Below are 26,575 nucleotides of genomic sequence, written 5' to 3'. Positions count from 1 at the left end.
AGGTATGTTTGGAATATCAGTGACAGGTCAGATTCCTTCTTGCTGCTGAGACAGAGACTCCTCTTAGCAGCTGAGGCAGGGATCTGGTCGCTCATTGCTTAGATGGAAAAACATGTTTCTCACTGATTCGTTGCAGTGGGGGCTTCAGTACCAAAGTGGAAGATCTCACAGTGTGCTGAGTGGAGGAATGTCCCAGAGAACAAGATATAGGACCTTGCTTCTCATTACTTCACAGGTTTCTTTCTACTACAGCATCAGGAGGCTTCACTTCTCCCTGGGATGGTGACGAGCAATCGCTCTTTTCCTCTCAGGAAGAGGGAAAGAACTCGTTCTAAATATTGGAGCTGCAGCAGTGGTTGGGTAGGAGATGTGCTAATCGTGTTCTGATTGGAGTCTGGTTTGTAATCAGATACTTCCTTCCCTAACCTTTTTTTTTTTTTTAATGTATTTTATATTGGAGTATAGTTGCTTAACAATGTTGTGTTAGTTACAAGTATACCACAGAGTGGTTTAGTTATCCCTATACATATATCTATTCTTTTTCATATTATTTACCCATTTAGGATATTACAGAGTATTGAGCAGAGTTCCCTGTAAGTCCTTGTTGGTTACTATTTTAAACTTTTTATTTTGTAGTGGGGTGTAGCCGATTAACAAAAATGTTGTGATAGTTTCAGGTGAACAGCGAAGGCACTCACCCATACATACACACATATTCATTCTCCTCCAAACTCCCCTCCCATCCAGGCTGCCACATAACATTGAACAGAGTTCTATGTGCTATACAGTAGGTCCTTGTTGGTTATCCATTTAAAATGTAGCAGTGTGTACATGTCCATCCCAAATTACCTAACTATTCCTTTCCCCTGTTCCTCCCCCCAGAAACCATAAGCTCCTTCTCTAAGTTTGTGAGTCTGTTTCTGTTCTGTAAATAAGTTCATTTGTGTCATTTTAAAAAGATTCCACCTGTAAGTGTTATCATGTCATATTTGTCTTTCTCTGCGTGGCTTACTTAGTATGATAATCTCCAAGTTTATCCACGTTGCTGCAAATGTCATTGTCCCATCCTTCTTAACGGCTGAGTAACATTCCACTGTATGTATGTACCACATCTTCTCTACCCATTCAGCTGGCAGTGGACATTTTGGGTGCATCCATGTATACAGCGCTGCAATGAATGCTGGATATATCCTTTCAGACCAGGTTTTTCTCTGATATATGCCCAGGAGTGGGATTGCTGGGTCATATGGTAGCTATGGTTTTAGTTTCGTAAGGAACCTGAATATTATCTTCCATAGTGGCTGTGACCAATATCAGCTGAGTACCAGGTTATGTTTACAACTGTTTCCTTTCTTCCCTCCTTCCCTTCTTTCCTTCCTTCCTTTTTTCCTGTTTCAATCTTTCTTCACTATCACAGGTTTTCCTTAACTATCTCTTGATCTTTGGATGTCTATTCATACTTAAGAGTGAGAATAAATACTCTTTAAGGCCACAATACTCATTCATTGGTGTGGTGGATCTTATTGAGTAGGAAATATACCGTCAGGTAACTGGTTGGAGCATTGTTTCATTAAGGGTCTTTTAATTGTGGTTGTCTGGGTTTTTTCTTTCTGTGTTTGTCTAGACAATTTCTCTGGAGAGGGGTCCTCTACTATTTTATCTAGTATAAAAGTCTAGCTGTTAGTGGGGTTTAGGGAAGGGGAAGGTGGCTGGTAGAGTCTCACCATTCAGTAAGTGGAATTTCATGTAACCCTGTTTTCACTGATACCCTCATCCTCAGTTATGTCTGATCTCCCTGAGCCCAATCTCTGGTACAACCTCTTCAGAGAGTTAACTGCCAAGCAGTCACTTGGTTGTGTGGGGTTAGAGAGAGGAATCTAAGGGTCAACCTGCTTCTCAATGCTACTTTTAACTAGTTATTTGTATTTGGGGCTCCCTACACCTCTGCTTTATTTTTTTTATTTTTTTCTTTGTGTACACATTTAGTTTTATTGTAACAAAGCAACTTGTACACTTTTAACGTTTAAAACTGAGCATCATCTTTCCTTTCCAGTGAAGCAAAAAGAAAAATTTAAAAATAAACAGGAACAAAATTACAATAGAGAATGTCAATTGCAAATAAGATCCTACAGGTTCTGCTGATTCTCCCATCGAGTGGCAGGGCTCAAGTCATCATTAGGAGAGAATTTTATTTTAAAAGTGTCATCTTAAACTGCAAGGATGTCCGTTAAACATCACAATTAAACATGCCAAAGGAGAAGCCATGTTGTCAAAATGCCCACTCAACCCACCCAAACATCTCAAACCCACCCTTTGCTGACCTTCTATAACCACATTTTTTAAAGTTTTTTTTTTTTTTAAACAAGAGAAAGTAGACAGATACATGTTGGTAAATGCTAACTGTCCATATTCACATAGAGACACAGTGTAATCTCTGAGCCCAATATACAGAGAAAGGAGGAAAAAAGCTAGAATTCTATGCACTACTACACAGGGGCCTAGCACCCTCCAGCTTCCAGCAGAGCTAAGGGAGCAGAAGGTTTTTCTTTTTTTCCCACAGAGCATGGTGGTGTTGATTCCATAGTTTTTGTTGAGACAGGAAGGGATAAAAATGAATTTGGAACAGAAAGGGGTAGAGACTCTTGTCCCACTGAATTCTGCTCAAGGTATTTCCCCCGCCTCCCCAAATAAGTTGTGAACCATGGTATAAAGGAGAAAAAAGACCTCAGAAACTGGGCGACTGAGCACAAGAGGAGGAAAAAAAAAAAATAAAGACTGCAACTTGCTCCCAGGGACTGGAGAAAATTAAAAATGGTTGGAATCCATCAGTGTTCCATTAGTCATCTTCTCCTTCATCTTCCTCTCCTTCCTCCCCCTCATCATCATCTTCATCTTCTTCACCTTCATCCTCATCCCCTTCTTCATCAGTGTCTTCCAATCCTTCTTCCTCTTCGTCATCGTCGTCATCCTCTTCTCCTTCCCCTTCCTCATCACCCATGTCAGGAACCAAGTAGTACTGTAATGGATTTGGCCAAATATCATCTTTGATGACCTCTCCTAACTCATCTGCACCTGCATCAGAATGATCAGTAAACCAGGTGAAGAAGCTTTCTGGTTCCTCATGCTGTCTCTTCCTGCTGGCTTTATTCTGTGTTTGACTTGATCGTTTCATCAAATCCTTTCCAGATTTCCATTTGATTTCAGTGGACTTTGAAGATGGATCACCACTCTCATTCAGATGAAATTCTTTGGAGAGAATTTTATTTTCGAAGTAAGGGTTTTCATCAAAATAAAAATCTATTCTGTAACCTGATTTAATGTCTTCAAATTCTGTCACTTCAACTCTTGTCAAATAATGCAGCGCCTCTTCATCCTCCTCCCCAAGCAGTGAAGACACTTGTGGATGGTTAACAAATGTTGTTACCCAAAAATTTGGGATTTTGGTGATCAATTCTGACCTCTTCTGAAAAAATGGTTGGCGGAGTTTGTTATATTTCTGTTCTACTTTCAAAATCTCCTCACTGGCTTGTTCATTAAGTCTGTCTATTTCATTTTGTACTTCATCAATATGTTCAATTGCTTCTTGCTATTCTTTTTCTTCCTTCGGCAAGTTTGAAGAAGCAGATGCCTCATCTGGCCTGGAGGCAGGAGTCGGCCTGGCTTTCTTCAGTTTCTTCGCTTGGGGTGGAAGGGAAGACTGGTGTTTGGGGGCCATGATGGGGAAAAAAAGCCAAGAATCCTCCCAGGAGAAGAGAGAGGAACTGCGAGCTCAGAGAACTCCACCTCTGCTTTATTGAGCCCATCTTTGCATGAAATGTTCCGTTGGTAAATCTAATTTTCTTGAAGAGATCTCTAGTCTTTCCCATTCTGTTATTTTCCTCTATTTCTTTGCATTGATTGCTGAGGAAGGCTTTCTTATCTCTCCTTGCTATTCTTTGGAACTCGGCATTCAGATGCTTATATCTTTCCTTTTCTCCTTAGCTTTTTGCTTCTCTTCTTTTCACAGCTCTTTGTAAGGCCCTCCTCTGACAGCCATTTTGCTTTTTTGCATTTCTTTTCCATGGGGATGGTCTGGTTCCCTGTCTCTTGTACAATGTCACGAACCTCCGTCCATAGTTCATCAGGCACTGATGCTGAAGCTGAAACTCCAATACTTTGGCCACCTCATGCGAAGAGTTGACTTATTGGAAAAGACTCTGATGCTGGGAGGGATTGGGGGCAGGAGGAGAAGGGGACGAGAGAGGATGAGATGGCTGGATGGCATCACTGACTCGATGGACGTGAGTCTGAGTGAACTCCAGGAGTTGGTGATGGACAGGGAAGCCTGGCGTGCTGTGATTCATGGGGTCGCAAAGAGTCGGACACGACTGAGTGACTGAACTGAACTGAACTGAACTGAGTGTCTCAATTCCTGAGTGTTTCAAGTGTTCTTCAGTGAGAACTGGCTTGTTTCTTGACCTCTACTGAAGCCATTCAAGTTTCAGCTTCTTCTGATCTCACTAGCCGGTAAACAGTCATTCATTTCCTGTCCAGCTTCCAATTATGTTGATATCATTTTTCAGCTCTTATTCCTGTTTCTATGACTTCTAAAATGCTTTTGCTATTATTTTAGTGTAATATCAGAAGGAAGAAAAAGTTAAAACATGCACTTATTCTAGTATATTTAACATGACTGCTATTTTTTAACCCCTAAAACTTGGCTTTCTTCCCATCATCCTTTTGGAACTGAAGTTCACTTATGACTTCTTTTTTTATTTTTTGGAGACTAAGTAGTTCACTTTTTTATTTTAAATTTTTATTTTTACTTTATTTTGCTTTATAATACTGTATTGGTTTTGCCATACATTGACATGAATCCGCCACACACTTATGATTTCTTAAACTACCAAAGCTAATTCCATCCATTCAGTCCTCATTTTAACTGGCCTCACTTTAGTATTTAATACTGGTGTAAAACCTATGTTGTTGAATTTCTCTGTGACCTTGGTTTCTCGATTCCTTACTATCTTGTTTCTTTTCTTCTTTTTTTTTCAATGTGGCTGTGCTGGGTCTTAGTTGCAGCATGTGGGATCTTTGTTGCCATGTATGTGAGGATTAAAATAGATATGTATATTCTATGCTTATATACATAGTTGAAAGTGAAAGTGTTTTTCTGGAATTGAGCTGCATAAGTTGCTTATTTTTGAGATTAGTTGTTTGTTAGTTGCTTCATTTGCTATTATTTTCTCCCATTCAGAAGTCTATGTCCGATGCAGGATACAGCATGCTTGGGGCTGGTGCACGGGGATGACCCAGAGAGATGTTATGGGGAGGGAGGTGGGAGGGGGGGTTCATGTTTGGGAACACATGTACCCCCGTGGTGGATTCATGTCAATGTATGGCAAAACCAATACAGTATTGTAAAGTAAAATAAAGTAAAAAAAAAAAAAAAAAAAAGTGAAAGTGTTCATCACATAGTCATGTTTGACTCTTGCAACTCCACGAACTGTAGCCTGCCAGGCTCTTCTGTCTATGGAATTCAGGCAAGAATACTGGAGTGGGTAGCCATTGCCTTCTCCAGGGGATTTTCCCAACCCAGGCATCAACCTCAGGTCTTCTGCACTGCAGGTAGACTCTTTACCTTCTGAGCCACCAGGGAAGCCCGTATACAGGACACATAATGATAATAGTTAACATTCATTGAGGTCTTATGTTTGCTAAGCACTGTACCTGCATTACCAGATGTCCTTACAATTGTCCTATAATTGTGTTATAGGTATTATTATTCTCATTCTACAGATGAGGAAACTGAAGCTGAGAGGTTAAGAATGTGATACATTTGTGTACCAATATCAGGGATTTAACAAATGTATTTGACTTGGAATGAAGTGTAGAATGTTGCATACCCTCTGTTCTACATCTGATCGAGGTGTGGGACAATATAAAGAGATTACCTGTTGAGGAGCAGAGGATATTTTACATTATTGGTGGTATTCTGTATTTTAAAATCTCTTGAAGTGGGATAGTAGAATGCTTTGAAAGAATAATGCTTTTCAAAGTAGAATGCTTTGAAAAGACTGATAATGGCAACATTTAATTTTTGCAATACCATGATAGAACTATATTGAGGAAATGTATCTTCAATGACATTTGCTGGAATGAACACATTTGGGTGTGAGAATGTTTCCTTATCCTATTCTAAAGTCTAATTTTGGCTCTGCTCCAGTCCAAACACTACTTTGGGAGGTATGAAATTGCTGCCCTTTGTCCCAAAGGACTTTTTCAGAGCTCCTGAGAGATCCAGTGTGAATGGGAGTATCTTATATTCAAACTCAGTTTCCAAGCTCACCCCAAATCATTCCAGAACAGTCTTATTCCCCTGAAGTTTTCTAGCCCAGAGTAGGAGAAGCTGAACTTTTATTTTTTTGGTCATGTTGCTGGGCTTGCAGGATCTCAGTTCCCTTATCAGGGATTGAACCTGGGTCACCACACTGAAAGCCTGGAATCTCAACCACCAGGCCACCAGGGAACTTTCGAAGCTGAACTTAGGCTCTCAGTGGGGTCCTGAGATGGTCTGAATTAGCCTTGCAGTTTCAGAACTAGGCAGTGCTATGAGGTCTCATGTTGCAGCCCATGAGTAGCTAGCTGCCTGTACACCTTCTCCTTGTTTGGGGGCAGATCTGTGGAGATGTTAGGATGTCAGGGAGAGGCAGTTGCCTTGTAAAATCCTCCTAAGTGTTGCTGAGGTCATTTTTGTTCCTTTGCCACCTACCTTACTATTTCCGATATTGCCTTTTTGGGTAAGGCTGAAGTCTCTATAAGCTTTGATAGGATTTCAAACAACAGGATCCCTGGGTTGCCAGCTAGATCTAAACAGGTCCCCTTTTCTGGAACTATGGAGGGAAAAAAAAAGATTCAAAATGCCTTCTGAAAAAAAATGATCATAAAAAGTGTTAAAGTGACAGTCATTTTACTGTATACACAATATTAAAACCAAGTCAAAAGCTAAAGAATTATAAACAAACATTCAAAGTCTGTTCTGTTTGGCAGGAAGGTCATTTTGATTACTGAACAGACAAAATAATCATGGGATTTAAAATGAAATACTTTTAGTTCAGTGACTTCTAAGTAAATGTAGTAATACATTTAACATAAACATGAATTATATGTTAAGGACTATTCTGTTCGTCTACGAAAAGGAACTGTTGATAAACATAACTCTGGTGTGCAGGCAAACCCTTGTTACTATAGCGATACTTTAAATAGTAACTTCTGTTTATACTAAGACAGTTCATAGCTTATGAAAGGATGTCTTTTTTAAAACTGTATATAGTATTTGGAATTTGGAATGTATTTATCTGGAAAACATGATATGAATAAGGTCAGATTTTCCAAGGCAGCTTGTTAAACTCATAAACAAACCATTAGAGAACTAATAGCAATAAATTGAGTGTATCTCCAAGTTGTTAAACCTTGTGTGAGAACATGTTCTGGAACCTCCAGCAGACTCTCCTGCTCTCACAGTGAGGGCAGAGGTTTATTGGGGTGAGGAAGATTTTTTCAGGAATGGTGAATTATCTATACCCAAATATGCATGAGAGAGACAGCATTTTTCTAAAAATATATGAAATGAAAGTGTTGGTCGCTTAGCCCACGGACTGTAGCCCACCAGGCTCCTTTGCCCATGGAATTCTCCAGGCAAGAATACTGGAGTGGGTTGCCATTTCCTCCTCCAGGGGGTCTTCCCAACTCAGGGATTGAACCCAGGTCTCCTGCATTGCAGGCAGATTCTTTACTGCCTGAGCCACTGGGGAAGCCCCAAACATTTAGAGTGCTATATGTATCCATTTTTCTTTTGTAAGAGTAGTACCTCCCAAAGTAGCACATGCATTTGGTAAAGAATTAAAGTAATATAAAGTGTTGGTCGCTCAGTCGTGTCCATCTCTGCAAGTCCACAGACCATAGCTTTCCAGGCTCCTCTGTCCATGGAATTCTCCAGGCAAGAATACTGGAGTGGTATATAAACATAAAAGGTGACCAAAATTTTCTGCACCACTGCCTGACTGTTCTCACTTGAGTCCAAAAAGCAGTGTCTCCTGCAGAAGGACTTGATGGATTTAAGTTAACATTCTAAAACTGTATCAATTTCCCTGGCAAAATTTGTTTTAAGAGAAGCAGTACAAAAGTAAATCACATCCCAGACTATACCTGCCTGATTGGAGGTCTAAAGGAACAATATTTACTATGCAGTGAACTGCAACTACCCCACTGCCATCTATTTAGCAACATACTTACCCACAGCCTTAAGGAAGCGGTTCTTATCTGTTAGCACCTTTAAAAAGTCTGAGAAGTTCACCTTCCCATCCTCTGCAACAGAGATCCAAGGTTCAGAACAAGGCTATAGTCACCTTCCCATTTCACATCCACCTCTATATTTTATTATTAGGCTATCCCTGAATTATACCCCTTTCTTCTAAAATTAAAGGATAACAAGTGCTATTAGAGTATGTTTCAATGAAAGGATAAAACTTTGGGCAGAGTTAGTGGAAACAAGTGACACTTTAATTAAATGTTGACTGACTCTCATGAAGGGTGCTGCTGATTGACTGGGACACTGGCAGTGAGTGGGGTGTGGTGGGAAAAGGTATTGTGCTGAATACTTATTCCACACAACATACCAGCTCGGGCTACTAATCACTAGTATTCAAAGAAAAGACTACTTACATGCTTTAAAAAATATCAATAAAAGTGCTGTGGCATTAAATTCAATATAGGTGGCTCTAGTGATGGAAGGAAGATTTGTACCATTATGATTCAAACGGAAACAAAGGGCTTGGATAACCTTGGTAATGCAGGCAGATATGGTAGAGGATTCTGGGAAGAAGAAAACTAGACCTAACTATCTTGATATAAGAGAAGTCACTTTAGGCCTAAGCCATTTTGTCATCTAAACCTGGTCACAGTGCTTGTCCTTGTAAAAGAAGAGGAACTAAAAAGTCCCTTGATGAAAGTGAAAGTGGAGAGTGAAAAAGTTGGCTTAAAGCTCAACATTCAGAAAACAAAGATCATGGCATCTGGTCCCATCACTTCATGGGAAATAGATGGGGAAACAGTAGAAACAGTGTCAGACTTTATTTTGGGGGCTCCAAAATCACTGCAGATGGTGACTGCAGCCATGAAATTAAAAGACGCTTACTCCTTGGAAGAAAAGTTATGAGAAACCTAGATAGCATATTGAAAAGTAGAGACATTACTTTGCCAACAAAGGTCTGTCTAGTCAAGGCTATGGTTTTTCCAGTGGTCACGTAGGGATTTGAGAGTTGGACTGTGAAGAAGGCTGAGTGCCGAAGAATTGATGCTTTTGAACTGTGGTGTTGGAGAAGACTCTTGAGAGTCCCTTGGACTGCAAGGAGATCCGATCAGTTCATTCTAAAGATCAGTCCTGGGTATTCTTTGGAAGGAATGATGCTAAAGCTGAAACTCCAGTACTTCGGCCACCTGATGCGAAGAGCTGACTCATTGGAAAAGACTGATGCTGGGAGGGATTGCAGGAGGAGAAGGGGACAACAGAGGATGAGATGGCTGGATGGCATCACTGACTCGATGGATGTGAGTCTGAGTGAACTCCAGGAGTTGGTGATGGACAGGGAGGCCTGGCGTGCTGCGATTCATGGGGTTGCAAAGAGTTGGACATGACTGAGCTACTGAACTGAACTGAGTGAAGTGAGTGAAAGTCACTCAGTCATGTCTGATTCTTTGTGACTCCATGGACCATTCAGTCCATGGAATTCTCCAGGTCAGAATACTGGAGTGGGTAGCCTTTCCATTCTCCAGGGGTTCTTCCCAACCCAGGGATTGAACCCAAGTCTCCTGCATTGCAGGCAATTCTTTACCAGCTGAGTTACATAGTTAATTATTTTAAAGGAATGAAGAATGTAAAAACAAACAGGTATTACCAGGAGATGATATATCAGTTGTAAAGACTCCCAGTTCAGTTTCTAAGGTAAAGATTAGCCCGAAGCACATTCTTGAGCTGTTTTGCAGTATCCAAACCCCCTCAAGTTCTAAACCACCAGACTACCTAGAGCCTCAGGATGGTAGATGCTGACCTTTGCTGACCATCATGACCTCCATCAACTAGAGCCTGGGCTCTGTTTGACCTTTGCCCCAATTCTATGCTGCATTCTCCTTTGCTCAAGCCCCTCCATGAATAGGTATGCAACCTTAGCTTAAAAACCTCTCCAGTATTGCAGTTGGGGAGAAATTGCTTTGGGAAATATCCTCAGTGTTCTCCTTACTTATTGCAAGTAATGAATCCTCCCTTCTTCTGCTGTTAGGCTTGGTTGTGTCTTTTGGCTCAACACCCAGTAAGAGGTGAGTCCAGTTTTTGAGTAACAGTAACAGGTTATTTTTGAAATTGTCAATGTCTTTCTTTATTTCAAGGTAGTCTCCAAAATGTATATTATGACAAGTAATCTGAATTTGATATTAAATACAACAGTCACTTTTGGTTTCCACACAGGCTTTTTTAAAAACTAGCCCATTTTGTAGCTTTAATTCAATTTCATAACTTGTACACATACCTCACTGATAACTTTAAAGAGAAACACATATATGTACTTTTGGCAAATAAATGAGGCTTACTTCCCAGGTTTCTATAGATTGAGAAAAATGTATTTATAAAAATCTTCTATAAAAAATGGCAAGTCAAAGTACTCACGATCAATATCAGCACATCTTAATTCATTATAGACATCATGCTTCATTAGATTCATTCCCAACTTAGCTAAAGTGCACATCATTCCATGTAAATCAATACAGCCAGTTTTATCCTTGTTAAAGAAATTGTAGGCATCTTGGAAAGCTGGGGAAATAGAATTAAGTTAGGACAGTTATTTAAGAATAAACACATATTCTAATGGAATTGGGACAGACAATACTGTTGATTGGAGGTCATGTTCTGAAAACGCATTTAGAGAAATCTGTGTACTTAATAGGCATTTCTTATAAAGAACAGTGTCCTTCCATGAGATTCGAACTAGATTAAACTACTTGGTGGAAAAGCAAAAATGGCTTTTGAAAAATTTTCACACCCTAATTCCTGGAACCTGTGAATGTATTACTTTACATGACAGAAGGGATTTTGCAGATGTAATTAAGGTAGATTATCCTGGATTATTTGAATGGATCCCTTATGAAGCAAGAGAGATGTGGCAGAAGTGAGAGATTCAAAGCAGCTGGATTTGACAGGTTGTTGCTGGTTTGAGGATGGAGAGGGCAGGTGATGTGGAATTCAGGTAGACTTAAGGGACCGAGAGAGACTTCTGGGTATGAGCCAGCAAGGAAGTTGGGACCTAAGGCCTGTGACTGCAAGGAATTGCATTCTGCCAAAAACCCGAACAAGCCGCTAAGTAGATGCTCCTCCAGAGCCTCCAGATAAAAGGCCAGGCTGGCCAACACCTTCATTTTGGCCTTGTAAGACCCCAGCGAAGAGGAACCAGGAGAGCCCATCTGACTTCTGACTTACATGGAACTGTGAGGTCTGAATGTTCTGTAGAGACTCAAAGTTTTTTCAAAGAAAAACTCAAAGCATTAACTGGAGTCAAAATTAGGTATATATTTTCTAAAATTAGTAAAGTGTTAGTTGTTCAGTCCTGTTCAACTCTTTGAGACCCCATGGACTATAGCCCACCAGGCTTCTCTGTCCATGGAATTCTCAGGCAAGAATACTGGAGGGGGTTGCCACTGCCCTCTTGAGGGGATCTTCCCAACCCAGGGATTGAACTCAGGTCTCCTGCCTTGCTGGCGGACTTTATACCATCTGAACCACCAGGAAAGCCCCAAATTAGTAAATGAAGGGGTAAATCCAGAACAAGGTAGTCCCTAAGTGGCACCAGAATAAAAGATTTCATATCACATTCGAGTTTTAGTGCCTCTATGTACAAGAGTGATTAATTCTATAGAAATTACTGCCCTATAGTTATGTGAAAAATTAACAGCTTTCTCCTTTGATATAAGGCAGGCTTCTCAAGGGCTGGAACTGTCTCTGACATGTTTCTTTTTTTTCTCCCAGTATTTCTGGCATGTAGTAGGCATTCATGAAACTTAATCAACAAATACTTACTACATGCCTTCTATGTGCCAGGGGCTAGTCTAAGTGCCTAGGATACCTTAGTGCACTAGATCAAGATTCTGCCCTTATACAAATATAATAAATAGTTAAGTTAGAGAGCGTGTTAGAAGGTGGTAAGTGCTATGGAAAAAAAAGTAACACAGGGTTGGGGGTTTGGGATTTCTAGGGATTGAAGGATAGGTTGCTTGTATTAAAAGGTAAGATTTGAGCAAAGACTTGAAAGGTGAGAGAGTGGGTATCTGGAGGAAGGGAAGAGAGGATTAGGCAGAGGGAAGAGCTAGAGCAAAGATCCTAGGGGAATGGGCCCAGCACGTTCCAGGAACAGCAAGGATGCTAGTGTGGCTGGAGCAGAGTGAGCAAGAGGAAAGGAGTGGGAGAGGTCAGAGAGGTGATGTTATGTGGGGTTACGTTTAAAAATTTATTTTCAGTTTTATTTCAGATTGGTTTTAGATGTAGTTGCAAAGAGAGCACAGAGAATCCCTGTAGCTTCCTGTATCATTAACATCTAACATTACTATGGTACACTTGCCACATCACGAAGCCAACATTGGTATAGTACTAGCAACTAAACTGCACACGTTATTTGGGTTTTACTGGTTCTTCCCTCCACTCTTTTCCTGTTCCAGGATCCTGTCCATATTACATTGTTACATTTAGTTGTCATGGTTTTTTTGGCCTTTTCTCTCTAACAGTTTATCAGTCTTTCCTTTTTTTTTTTTTTTTTTTTTGCTGACACTTGCAACTTTTGAGGAGTGTTATTCAGGTGCTTTGTGGTAGTCCTTCAATTTGGGTTTTTCTGCTGTTTTTCTCACAGTTAGCCTGAGATTATGGGTTTGGGGAAGGGAAACCACAGAAGTGAAGTGCTGTTCTCATCATTATGTCAAGGCTATCAACACGACTTATCACTGATGAGGTAATGTTTGTCAGATTTTTCCAGTGTATATTTCTTTCCTTTCTTTTTCATATTCTACTCTTTGGAAGCAAGTCACTAAGGGTAGTCCAGGTTAAAGGGACAGAGGGCCCAGGGGAATGGGGAATTAAGTTCCGCCTCCTGGAAGAGGTAGTATCTATTAATATATCATTTGGATTTCTTTTGTAACAGAGATTGGTATCTTCTTCATTTAAAAAACTCAATCATTTATTTTGTCATTAGGGACATCAATCTTTTTTTTTATGCTTTGAGTTATAATCCAATATTATTCATTTTTATTGTTCAGATTGTTCCAGCTCTGGCTGTTGTGAGCTCTTTAAGGTTGGTTTCTGTATCCCTTTGACATGCTCCTGTTCTTTTGTATTTTGAGCATCTCCTAACTTTCTGGCACTGCAAGATATTCCATGCTCATCTTGTATATTCTCCGTCCAAGCCCTCCAATCAGCCATTTGTCCAAGGAACTTTGGTTCTTTGACAGGAGACTGACACTGGAAACCAAGATCTGGGTGCTAGGTATGCTTGTGGCTATGGGGTTGTCAGTGCTTCTGTCTTCTCAGCAAACAGAGCTAGCAGGTATATGCACATACCCTAACCCATGTACATACACATATCTCTACTTATTTCTTGATCTAGCCATCTGCATCCATATTAACCTAAACATGAATTTATACTGACATCTCATTCTACTCCAGTTCCACTGTTTCACTTTAGCCTTCTCCCCTTGTTTATCTGAAACCTCTCCAACAGAGAGAAACCTGGATCCCACCATCTACCATTCAGTCACTTACATATTCAACCTATGTATACATTTACAATAGTTGTAGAATTGTTCATCTATACCCCTATGAAACAACTTGTTTCATAGTTGTTTATACTAGTTAGATGTTTATACTAATTAGTTGTTTCATACTAATTAGAGCATGGTTCTCATTACCTCGCATTTGTGAAGGGCTCAGCTTCCTTTCTTTGTGCTGTAATTGACATGACAGAAGTCCTGGTAAATCTTTATCCCTGAGGAAAGAGATGTGTATTGAAACCAGCAAATATTAGTTCCATTCATCAGTTTTTGCTGACTGGAGTGGCTGTAAGAATCAAAATATATCGAGTCACACTACCTAAGGGACCTGTTACTGTCAATTGCCAATAGCTACAGGATGGGCAGTGACATTGGTCATGGAGGTCCTCTTCTGCCCTAGACTTGCCCATCACCCTAACCCCTTAAAATTTTTGATTTCTTCCATTTTACAAGAGGAAACTGAGGCTCAGAGGGATTAAATAACTTGTCCTGAGTCAGAAAGATAATAAATGGAAGCCCTGGGATTCAAATCCAGGTTTATTTGACTCCAGTGCTGAAGAATATAAGCCTTACACGATTACTATTGTTAGAAATATAAGTTGTTTCAAATTTTTAATGTTTAAATAATCTTATTATGATGAACATACTTATAGCAAAGCTTTTGCTTTCCTGTTTATTTTACAACTTTGCCAAACTGTATTTTTACCAGCATATGGGGAGACAGCTGTAGACTGATTTCTGCTGCTCTCCCACCTCCCCTTGCTGCTCAGTGCCTCATGTCAGCTGTATCTATCTATTAACATCTCTCATCAAGAGAGAACAGTTCTGGAAAGTTTGGAACCCTGGATGACCTTTTGTTTCCTCAAAAAATAAAATCTGAAAATAAGGAGAAGATTAATACTTTGGGGATTATTTTATATATATCTGCAGTGATATATTATTATTTTAGGAACATAAAAATATTATGCAAAACTAGATTTTTAATAATGTGGTAATTTAGTAATAAATTTATAATAAACACAATTTTATGGATATATTTTATTTAAAATACATCTGGTTTAAAATTTTTTTTTCTATTTTTTAAAAATATATTTTTAATTGGCGGATAATTGCTTTACAACATTATGTTAGTTTCTGCTGAACAACTATGTGAATCTACCATGAAAGTGAAAGTGAAGTCGCTTAGTCATGTTCGACTCTTTGCGACCCCATGGACTGTAGCCTATCAGGCTCCTCCATCCATGAAATTTTCCAGGCAAGAGTGCTGGAGTGGATTGCCATTTCCTTCTCCAGGGGATCTTCCCGACCCAGGAATCAAACCGGGGTCTCCCACATTGTAAGCAGATGCTTTACCGTCTGAGCCACCAGGGAAGCTACCATAAGCATACATATATCCCCTCCCAACATTTAGTTTTGATACTAGTAGAATTAAAGGTTTTAAGAAATATGTAATCTCTTAGTTTTTGTGCTTTTACAATAATAAATTTAAAAAGTAAAACTAGAAGAAATATAAACATAGAAGTTAGATTAAAAAATTATGGTTAATGAATTTAGTTTCCTCTACAGTATCTAGTTAATTCACCAGCTCATTTTTAAAGAGGGACCTGGAAAAAAAGGTGATAAGGTCTCAAAATGCACCAATCTTAACATTTTTGACATGGAATTTTATCTAGTCTTATTTTCTCAGCTTTTACTAACATTGATTTCTTCTGGTGTTTGATTTTTATTACTGACTTAATACCTTTACTCAGGTTATTTTATATTCACTGTTTATAATTCTAAATATAAACAGATTACTTTTGCATAGCATAAATGATGCAGGAGATGGAGAAATATGAAGTTCTCAAGAAGCAAGAGGAAAGTAGAAGGCCAGGCAGTGCAGTCTTATTGTGCTCCGTCACTCAGTTGTGTCTGACTCTTTGTGACCCCATGGACTGGGGGCCACCAGGCTTCTCTGTCCCTGAAATTTTCCAGGCAAGAACACTGGAGTGGGTTGTCAGGCCCTCCTCAAGAGAATCATCTCATGTCTTTATTCAGTTCAGTTCAGTTCAGTTGCTCAGTCTGTCTGACTTTTTGCAATCGCATGAACCGCAGCACGCCAGGCCTCCCTGTCGCTCACCAACTCCTGGAGTTTACCCAAACTTGTGTCCATTGAGTCTGTGATGCCATCTAACCACCTCATCATCTGTCATCCCCTTCTCCTCATGCCTTCAATCTTTCCCAACATCAGGATCTTTTCAAATGAGTCAGCTCTTCTCATCAAGTGGCCAAAATATTTAGTTTCAGCTTCATAATCAGTTCTTCCAATGAACACCCAGGACTAATTTCCATTAGGATGGACTAGTTGGATCTCTTTGCAGTCCAAGGGACTCTCAAGAGTCTTCTCCAACACCACAGTTCAGTGTATAAATTCTCTGGCAATCAGATTTCTTTATAGTCCAGCTCTCACATCCATACATGACTACTGGAAAAACCATGGCCTTGGCGAGATGGACCTTTGTTGACAAAGTAATGTCTCTGCTTTTGAATATGCTATCTAGGTTGGTCATAACTTTCCTTCCAAGGAGCAAGCATCTTTTAATTTCATGGCTTCAGTCACCATCTGTAGTGATTTTGGAGCCCTCCAAAATAAAGTCAGACACTGTTTCCACTGTTTCCCCATCTATTTCCCATGAAGTGATGGGGCCGGATGCCATGATCTTCATTTTCTGAATGTTGAGCTTTAAGCCAACTTTTTCACTCTCCTCCTTCACTTTCAGCAAGAGGCTCTTTAGTTCTTCACTTTCTGCCGTAAGGGTAGTGTCATCTGCATATCCGAGGTTATTGATATTTTTCCTGGGAATCTTGATTCCAGCTTGTGCTTTATCTCGCCCAGCGTTTCTCATGATGTACTCTGCATATAAGTTAAATAAGCAGGGTGACAATATATAGCCTTGATGTACTCCTTTTCCTATTTGGAACCAGTCTGTTGTTCCATGTCCAGTTCTAACTGTTGCTTCCTGACCTGCATACAGATTTTTCAAGAGGCAGGTCAGTGGTCTGGTATTCCCATCTCTTTCAGAGTTTTCCACAGTTTATTGTGATCCACACAGTCAGCGGCTTTGGCATAGTCAGTAAAGCAGAAATAGATGTTTTTTCTGGAACTCTCTTGCTTTTTCAATGATCCAGAAGATATTGGTGATTTGATCTCTGGTTCCTCTGCCTTTTCTAAAACCAGCTTGAACATCTGGAAGTTCACGGTTCACGTATTGCTGAAGCCTGGCTTGGAGAATTTTGAGCATTACTTTACTAGCGTGTGAGGTGAGTGCAATTCTGCAGTAGTTTGAGCATTCTTTGGCATTGCCTTTCTTTGGGGTTCGAATGAAAACTGACCTTTTCCAGTCCTGTGCCACTGCTGAGTTTTCCAAATTTGCTGGCGTATTGAGTGCAGCACTTTCACAGCATCATCTTTCAGTATTTGAAATAGCTCAACTGGAATTCCATTACCTCCTTAGCTTTGTTTGTAGTGATACTTCTTAAGGCCCACTTGACTTCATATTCCAGGATTTCTGGCTCTAGGTGAGTGATCACACTATTGTGATTATCTGGGTCATGAAGATCTTTTTGTACAGTTCTTCTGTGTATTCTTGCTACCTCTTCTTAATATCTTCTGCCTCTGTTAGACCCATACCATTTCTGTCCTTTATTGAGCCCATCTCTGCATGAAATGTTCCCTTGGTAAATCTAATTTTCTTGAAGAGATCTCTAGTCTTTCCCATTCTATTGTTTTCCTCTGTTTCTTTGCATTGATTGGTGAGGAAGGCTTTCTTATCTCTCTGTGCTATTCTTTGAAACTCTGCATTCAAATGGGTATATCTTTCCTTTTCTCCTTTGCTTTTTGCTTCTCTTCTTTTTACAGCTATTTGTAAGGCCTCCTCAGACAGCCATTTTGCTTTTTTGCATTTCTTTTCCTTGGGGATGGTCTTGACTCCTGTCTCCTTTACAATGTCACGAACCTCCGTCCATAGTTCATCAGGCACTCTATCTATCAGATCTAGTCCCTCAAATCTATTTCTCACTTCCACTGTATAGTCATAGGGATTTGATTTATGTCACACCTGAATGGTCTAGTGGTTTTCTCCACTTTCTTCAATTTCCGTCTGAATTTGGCAATAAGGAGCTCATGATCTGAGCCACAGTCAGTTCCTGGTCTTGTTTCTACTGACTGTATAGAGCTTCTCCATCTTTGGCTGCAAAGAATATAATCAATCTGATTTTGGTGTTGATCATCTGGTGATGTCTATGTGTAGAGTCTTTTCTTGTGCTGTTGAAAGACGGTGTTTGCTATGACCAGTGTGTTCTCTTGGCAAAACTCTATTAGCCTTTGGCCTGCTTCATTCTGTATTCCAAGGCCAAATGATGTATAGATCATTATATCTACTACTGTGGGCAGGAATCCCTTAGAAGAAATGGAGTAGCCATCATAGTCAACAAAAGAGTCTGAAATGCAGTACTTGGAGGCAATCTCAAAAACGACAGAATGATCTCTGTTCCTTTCCAAGGTAAGCCATTCAATATCAGGGTAATCCAAGTCTATGCCCCAACCAGTAATGCTGAAGAAGCTGAAGTTGAATGGTTCTATGAAGTCTTTATTAGTTACATTTTAGAAAACATACTCTTGGCAGAATTCCAAACCTTATCTTGAATCAAACGTGAGAAATGTGTTGTTGTTTTTTTTAATTTAAAAAATTATTTTATTTTACAGTGTTTCAAAGGTTCAAAAAACTTTAGATTTGGAATGAACCCAGTATAGCTTCTCATTTCATGTAGGAATTCCCTCTATATGTGATATTATCTAATCTTTGCTTGACTACTTTCAGTGACAAGGAAGTCACCACTTCAAAAGGCAGTTTGCAATGAAGGGTTAAGGAACAATGAGATCAAGGGATCTGGCTGCTCTAAGGTCTTGGGGGTTTCCCTGGTGCTTCAGCTGGTAAAGAACCTGGCTGCCAATGCAGGAGACTTAGTTTCAATCCCTGAGTTGGGAAGATAACCTGGAGAAGGAAATAGCAACCTACTCCAGTATTATTGCCTGGAAAATTCCATGGACAGCCAGACAACAGTTCATGGGGTCACAAAGAGTTGTTCACAAATGGGTGTGTGTGTGTGTGTGCACGTGTGTGCACGTGTGTGCACACACACACACACACAGGTTGTCTTACCCATGTCCCAATAAAGAAAGTTAGTAATACATTCCTGTAGCAAAGGTTAAGGACATTAGGAGAAATACTCTCAAAATGACAAGGAAAATGGATAATTGTGAGAAAGGAGAGAGGCTTCTTGACTTATGATCTGATAAAATTTGCACCAGGCTTTTACTTTCAGTCATTAGTGGTTTCTGTTTATTGGAATTTGTAGTTATCAGACTGAGAAAAAGGTATCGTTAATGTCACAGGCAAACCTCCCTTCCCAATTTTATTTTTTAAATTTCACTTTATTTTTATATTTTGAGCCACTTGGCATTTGGGATCTTAGTTCTCTGATCAGAGATCGAACCCCCTTGGAGTCTTAACCAGTGGATCATCAGGGAAGTCCCCATCCCAACTTTAGCCCAAGGTTAGTCAGAGTTAATTTACCAGACTTCATTTTACTGGCCATTTTTGAGCTACATATTCTTTTTCTGTATTCAGACGCTTAGGAGTTTATTATCCTCTAAATTCGTTCTCCTTTAAACTGATACTTAATATGTCTTAATGTGTAGCTGACAACCTCTAGCCCTCTGGAGTATTCTGTCCTGGCACACAAAAATAGCCTCTTGTTTGGGAGAACTCTTTGTTTCTCTTCTTTTTTGCTGAACCACCCAGCTATGGGATCTCCCTGATCAGAGATCGAACTGGGGCCCTCAGCAGTGAGAGCACCAAGTCCTAACCACTGGACCACTAAGGAATTCTCCCTCTTTGTTTCTCTAGTCAAAGGACACATATATATTTTTTTCATAAAAAATATATTTCTTCAATTCAGATGTCTTGTTTTATAATTAACTATCACAGAATGGATCCCTGGGGAGGTTTCTCACTTATTTCATTATAGCCTTTATGTATTTAATATATTCATCATAATAATTCTTTATCTTAATATATAGATCACCTTAATAAATTCATAACTTACCTCCTACTGTGGAAGTTGGGTACTTTTGTTAAAGGATTCAGTTTAAATTTTGCTTTAATTTCAGAAACTGCCATGTGGCCAGTAACTCTGTCTGGAATTCAGAAGATACCATTAAGGATCAAATCACAGATTAATTTCTTCAGATACTTTTACAACTTTCCCAGCCCAGGACCTGGAGTTTGAAGTCCTGGGCCTCAAAGAATGATAATATGTGCAAATGCAAGTTAGAGATATGTGCATGTTGGGAGTTGGAAGGCCATGTGGACGGGCCCCTTTAGTATCCCAAAATCTCTAAGCAAAATTTCTTGCCATTGCTCCTCCTTTATAGTGAAGCGAAAGTCATTCAGTTGTGTCCGACTCTGTGACCCCATGGACTATACAGTCCATGGAATTCTCCAGGCCAGAATACTAGAGTGGGTAGCCATTCCCTTCTCCAAGGGATCTTCCCAACCTAGGGACTGAACCCAGGTCTTCCACATTGCAGGCAGATTCTTCACCAGCTGAGCCACAAGGGAAGCCCAAGAATACTGGAGTGGGTAGCCTATCCCTTCTCCAGTGGATCTTCCTGACCCAGGAATCATACTGGGGTCTCCTGCATTGCAGGTGGATTCTTTACCATCTGTGCTGTTAGGGAAGCCCCCTGAATATATTAGCATTATTCTGATCCTAAATAAAAATAAGTGGTAAAGCATCCTGGAAATATTTAGAAAAAATTATTTAAAGACAACGTTTATTTTTCATCTCAAGACATTATAGCATTTGCAATTTGTTAATTGTTTGTGTCTTGGATTAGCTACCTGGTAGTAAGTAGCTTTTCCCAGAGGTTCCTTCTGGTCCAACCCTGCCCAATCAGTTCTTATGAACCCATTGGTCTTTATTAAAAGTAAGAATAGGTGAGGAATATAATACTGTTTTGCTTCCCTAGACCCCCGTGAATAGACTCTCAACCACTATGGTTTTTCTAGTCCCTCCTTTCTACTTCTGCATAGCTTAAACATCAGGACCTGTGGACCAGAAACTGGGTTGGTAGGGTTTCCCCCTTTTATTGTTGATCTTTTTCTCTTTTTAATATAGAGTTCTGACTTAGGAATAGTAGACTATCACATACTATTAAACCATGAAGAAAAAGTCTCTAATGTTTGGTTAGAGTTAATTTTCTGAAGTTTTTATCTCATTCTCTGGAAAACTGTTGTTTCTAAATAACTCAACTACATGTGCTCAAAATCTAGAAACCTACCACAGAGCTGGGAACTCTGGAGAGGCTTGACAATTTAGGCAGTTGAAAGGTTCTGTGAAATCATCCTCATGGCTCAAAATAACCATTACTTTAAAAAACTACCTTCAATCTCTCACTGAGATGATAGACTTAAAAAAAAAGGACTGTTCATAGATTCCTATAAAATCTGGATATTTACCTACTTCTAAGTGGTGCTACTTATAACTTCTGGGCTTCAATCAGATCAAGAATCCAATAAAGGGTTTGTTCCATCACACAACTGTGACCTCATTCACTTCTCAGGCTCAGGCCCAGGTGAGAATGACCCAAAAGCTCCTTCCAGCTTTAGAGTAACTGTGATTTCAATTCAATGTGGTTCATTCAGCACTGATAGGGTATGTGTGGGTATGTAACAGAGTCAGAATATTTTGACACTGGTGGGATTTCAGTGAAGGGGGAGTTGTTGTTGTTGTTTTTAATTCTGTATTAACATATTTTCACACTAAATACTGGTGAATTGAAAGTTGTTCAAGTAAAAAATTTTAACGAATTGCTTTGGTTGAATTCTGATTAAGAACCATTTCATTAATTGTTTATATCCAGAAAGAAGGACAAAATCAAACTCTCATAGATTTGTAGTCTATGGTATTATTGAAAAGAGTGATTTTAAAAGAGCAATTAAAGAAAGTATTATAATTGTTTTAACTTTAGTATTCAAGATCCAACAGGTCTTGGCATTTAAATCATCTAAGCAGAGAAGTTGGAAGTGTCCCTAGTTTTCACAATGGCTAAGCACAGATACCTCTGGGAAAGGCTTAGCTTGAGCCCCGCAAGTTGTTTCAGGCTGCACTTGGCTGTAATTTTAGAGATTTTCTTTTCCTGTTCTGGGGGATTCATTTATTATGTGCATAATTTGACTTTTCCCTAGTCTTTCCAAACTTGGTACATTGCCTTTCATTCTGGCTAGGCATACAGAAGGAAAGAAAGACAAGGTTCAATTTATAAATTAAAAAAATATTTAATTAGGGCCTACTATGTTAGGGGCTACCAAGATTTAAAATGAAGATAATGACCACCATTGTACTTTCTGTTTCTATGAATTTGACTTACTCTAGAGATCTCATAAGTGGAATCATACAGTATTTGTGACTGGCTTATTTCACTTAGCATAATATCTTCAAGGTACATCTATGTTGTACAATGTATCAGAACTTCCTTCCTTTTAAGGATGAATAATATTTCATTATGGGGCTTCCCAGGCAGTGCTAGTGGAAAAGAACCCACCTCCAGTGCAGGAAGCGTAAGAGACTCAGATTTGATCCTTTGGTTGGGAAGATCCCCTGGAGGAGGACATGGCAACCCACTCCAGTATTTCTGCCTGGAGAATCCCATGGACAGAGGAGCCTGGCAGGCTACAGTGCATAGGGTTGCAAAGAGTTGGACATGACTGAAGAGACTTAGCATGCACGCACATGTACAATATTCCATTATATATATCACACTTTTATTTATTTATCTGTTGATGGACATTTGGGTTGCTTCCATCTTTCAGCTGTCATAAATAATGCTGCTGTGATACACTGGTGTTCACGTCTCTCTTCAGGACCCTGCTTTCATCACTATAACACTCTTACCACCTCACCCTCTACTTCCTGCTCTGGATTACTGCAAAGACCTCCTAACTGATCTCCCTGCTTCTGCTCTTGCTGCATCCACCCCTGCCAAGTTTGTTCTACACACAGGAACCAGGACAATCTTCTAAAAACTAAGTCAGATCATGCGATGTCTCTGTTCAAGTCCTCAGTTTCCTGTGCTACTCAGGGTATTAACAAAAGTGGAAGCTTTACATTAGCCTTCAGGGCTACTGCCCACACCTGTATCACGCCTTTCCCCCAACAAGGGACATCTCACTGCACAATCCTGAAACCGTACGGTGCATAGTCTATGTGGCTGAATGTGGTGGTCCCATTCCCTTCAAGACCTCATCTCCTCCTACATTGCCCTTGCTCACTCTGTTGCAGCTACAGCGGCCTCTCTGCTCTTTCTCAAGTATTCTGAGCATGCTGTTGCATGAGCACTTTTGCACTTGCTCTTCCTTCTGCATGGAGTGCTCTTGCTCCAGATTTCTGCTCCCCAATCTCCTTAGCTTTTTGCTTAAATGCTCTTTATCACTGAGGTCTTTCTTGATTACCTTCCTCCTTTTACAGTATCTCTTATACTCATTTTCTTTGCTTTATTTTCTCTGTAATCTCGGTCATACTATTATTTGTTTATTGTGTACATCTCTTCACTAGAAAGTAAGATCCACAAGAGCAGTGAGCTTTGCCCCAAGCACCTGGACTAATACTTGGCACATGCTAGACTCTTACTGATGTTACATGAATGGATACACACATCCCTTTATCACTTCAGCAGACACCTGCTAACTGCAGGTACAGAAAATAAAAAGACTTATAAAATGTGATGTCTGGGTAGGGGATTAAGAGGTACAAACTACTATGTATAAAATAAATAAAGATACATTGTACAACTCAGGGAATATAGCCAATACTTTATAATAACTATAAATGGAGTATAATCTATAAAATTTTGATTCGCTGTGTTGTGCACTTGAAACTAATATGATATTGTAAACCACCCACACCTCAAAAAACAAAAAAAGAGATGGCATGCCTATCCTAAAGTAGCTGACAGGGAAGTGGGACAGTTTCATTCAAATTCAGATTTCTAGGACTGTGAGTGAATAGTGGTCACAGTAATCATTGAAATTAATAAGGCGGAATACATAAGGAACTAAACCACTCTGGGCAGCAGACATGTATTATAATTTAGTTACATCAATAGTCATCTATTTAGAACCAAATGGGATGAAGGGCTGATTTTGCTTAATTTACTGGTGGGTGTATCTTCCATAGTTTAAAACTGGAGGACTGGTATGATATTTGTCTGTAGGGTTGATGGTCCCAGGACATAAGCTGGGTTCCACAGCTTGAGGCACTGTACAGAAGGAAGGTGCTTTGGGGTTAGGGCTTATGTTTGGGGCCAGCATATTGTTTATTATTTCTACTTACAGAGCCTGACAAGCAAACAGGCATGGGTTTGGAGTACTTGTGGGTTTTGTTTTGTTTTGTTTTTTAGCAAATATGTTTTTGGGTCAGTCCTGGAATTACAAAAGAAAGTAAACTATAATTCACATACCATAAAATTCACACTTTTGAAAATGTACAATTTTGTGGGTTTTAGTATATTTACAAAGTTGTGCAACCATTACCACTACCTAATCCCAAAGCAGTTCCATCAGCCAAAAAGAAACCTTGTACCCACTAACGGCAACTCCCCATTCTCTCCTCCCACAGTGATTGTCTCCTGGCAACCACTAATCTGTCTTTTGACCGCAAAGATTGACCTATTCCGGACATTTACCTATATATAAGTAGCATTATGAAATGTGTGGCCTTTTGAGTCTCTCTTCTTTCTCTCGGCATCATGCTTTCAAAGTGCATATATACTGCGGCATATATCAGTACTTCATTCCTTTTTATGGCTGATTAATATTCCATTTATGTGTATGCCACATTTTGTTTATCCATTCATAATCTGACAGATATTTGGACATATGTTTTCATTTCTCTTTGGCATATTGCTAAGAATGGAATTGATTGGTCATATGGTTTCACATTTTGGGGACTGCAAAACTGTTTTCCACAGTAGCTGCACCATTTTACATTCCCAGCAGCAATGCATGAGGATTCCGATTTTGCCACATTCTTATTAACACTTGGTACTGTCTTGTAAAAAATTATAACCATCCTAATGGGTGTAAAGTAGTCTCTCATGGTTTTGATTTTCATTTCTCTAAAGACTAATGATGTTGAACATCTTTTTATGTGCTTACTAGTCATTTTTATATCTTCTTTTAATAAATTTCTATTTATCAAAATAGACATTTACTTTGCCCATTATTAAGATTGGGTTATGAGTCTTTTTCTGGTTGAGCTAACAAGGTTTCTTTATATGCTTTAGATACTAGACCTTTGTTTTTCTCACTTTCTTGACAGTGAAGACCTGTCAACCATAAAAGTTAGTCCTAGAATTTTAAAGCTGAAAGAGAACTGATAGATCATTCATCTAATTTACTCTTTTCAATTTATAGATAAGGACACTAAAGCCCAATGAGTTGAATTAATTTCTTTAGTGGCAGAGTTAGGAATATCTGCTTTGTATAACTGTACTGTAAACTGCATCAAATAGGTTACAATGTAATTAGAGATGATAACAATTCATCAGAGTTGAAACCGTTAGAAAACAATATGAAATACCTACTATCATCTGAGATGCATTGCAGCATGTACCATTAGGTTGGCCAAAGAGTCATTTGGGTTTTTCCTTAAGATGTAATGGAAAAACCCGAATGATCTTTTTGACCAACCCAATAAAAAAGCAAAAGGAACTCAGAAAAACAACTGGGGAAACAATGGTGTTCAGTTACCTGTCAACAAGTAGACAGAGGGTAGTAACTGACAAAATAATTAAGGAAAATAACCATGGAGTAATAAATTTAAGTCAAAATATTAAACTCCATCATTATAATGCCTTTGCCTGATGCCATCAGGTTTCACTCACCTTTGGCATCATCTGTGATTTTCATTAGTTTCTGTAGAGACCCCATTCCTTCTGATTAAAGACAAGATTCCAAGTCAAAATTATACAAACTTCTGAAGTGAATGAAAAGTAGAATAGGAAGATGTAATTTTATATTAATTTTTCCTTAGATGAGAGGGAAGCTGAAGAAAGTGTCAGTCGTATCTGATATACATCTTAATTAAAATTGCTTTCTTTCCTGTTTTAATGTATCAAGCTCCAAAACCAAATTTTTTTGAAAAGCATCATAGAGTCAGCACTGAGGTCAAGACTATTCATTTATCATCTCTTAGGATGCAAAGAAGTGAAGTAACTCTGGAAATCTTTTGTAACGCAAGAGAAATCATCTGCTATGCATTTCATTTTCACTAGTGCTTTGGTTATGAACCCATGACTAGTCTATACACCTTTTAATGATATAGATATTTCTTTTTAGTAAATACTTCTGTGGAATGTGTGGGTACAATATATGTCATAATATTAACTATAGAATCTCCTTCCCTCAGTATACTCCATTCCATGGCCAGAAAAATAACCATCAAATACCTTAAAAGTACTGATTCATGTCTTTTTCCTCTCAAAATGTGGGGCAGTTTGGTTTTCTTAATGTGAGGAGATTAACTCTCAGGAAAAAAAGGGCTCAGTTACTTAGGTTTGGTCTAATTTGGCTAGATAATGTCAATAATGTAGTGTTATAATACCAAGAAAAGATGGGGGCAGGTTATGGAAACA

The 26,575-nt window shown here is 39.2% G+C and overlaps 1 protein-coding gene and 1 pseudogene across 3 annotated transcripts in view; both read right to left on the bottom strand.

Moving 5' to 3' along the window:
- EFCAB3 (EF-hand calcium binding domain 3) overlaps positions 1-26,575 on the bottom strand; it is a 152,759-nt gene that overhangs the window by 11,954 nt on the left and 114,230 nt on the right. For all 3 annotated transcript variants that reach the window (XM_060395751.1, XM_027974361.3, XM_060395752.1), the window contains 5 exons: positions 19,987-20,077; positions 13,978-14,054; positions 10,700-10,843; positions 8,275-8,346; positions 6,752-6,872 (listed from right to left, as the gene is read on the bottom strand). In XM_060395751.1, the coding sequence (XP_060251734.1) occupies positions 6,752-6,872; positions 8,275-8,346; positions 10,700-10,843; positions 13,978-14,054; positions 19,987-20,077 (505 nt within the window). The remainder of the gene's footprint in view (positions 1-6,751; positions 6,873-8,274; positions 8,347-10,699; positions 10,844-13,977; positions 14,055-19,986; positions 20,078-26,575) is intronic.
- On the bottom strand, positions 2,718-3,779 carry LOC101122201 (protein SET-like; annotated as a pseudogene).

Source organism: Ovis aries, chromosome 11 (assembly GCF_016772045.2).
Source record: "Ovis aries strain OAR_USU_Benz2616 breed Rambouillet chromosome 11, ARS-UI_Ramb_v3.0, whole genome shotgun sequence".
In the NCBI taxonomy this organism is placed as follows: Eukaryota; Metazoa; Chordata; class Mammalia; order Artiodactyla; family Bovidae; genus Ovis; species Ovis aries.
The sequence above is the reverse complement of the archived record's forward strand: the minus strand, read 5'-3'. Positions and strand labels throughout refer to the sequence as shown.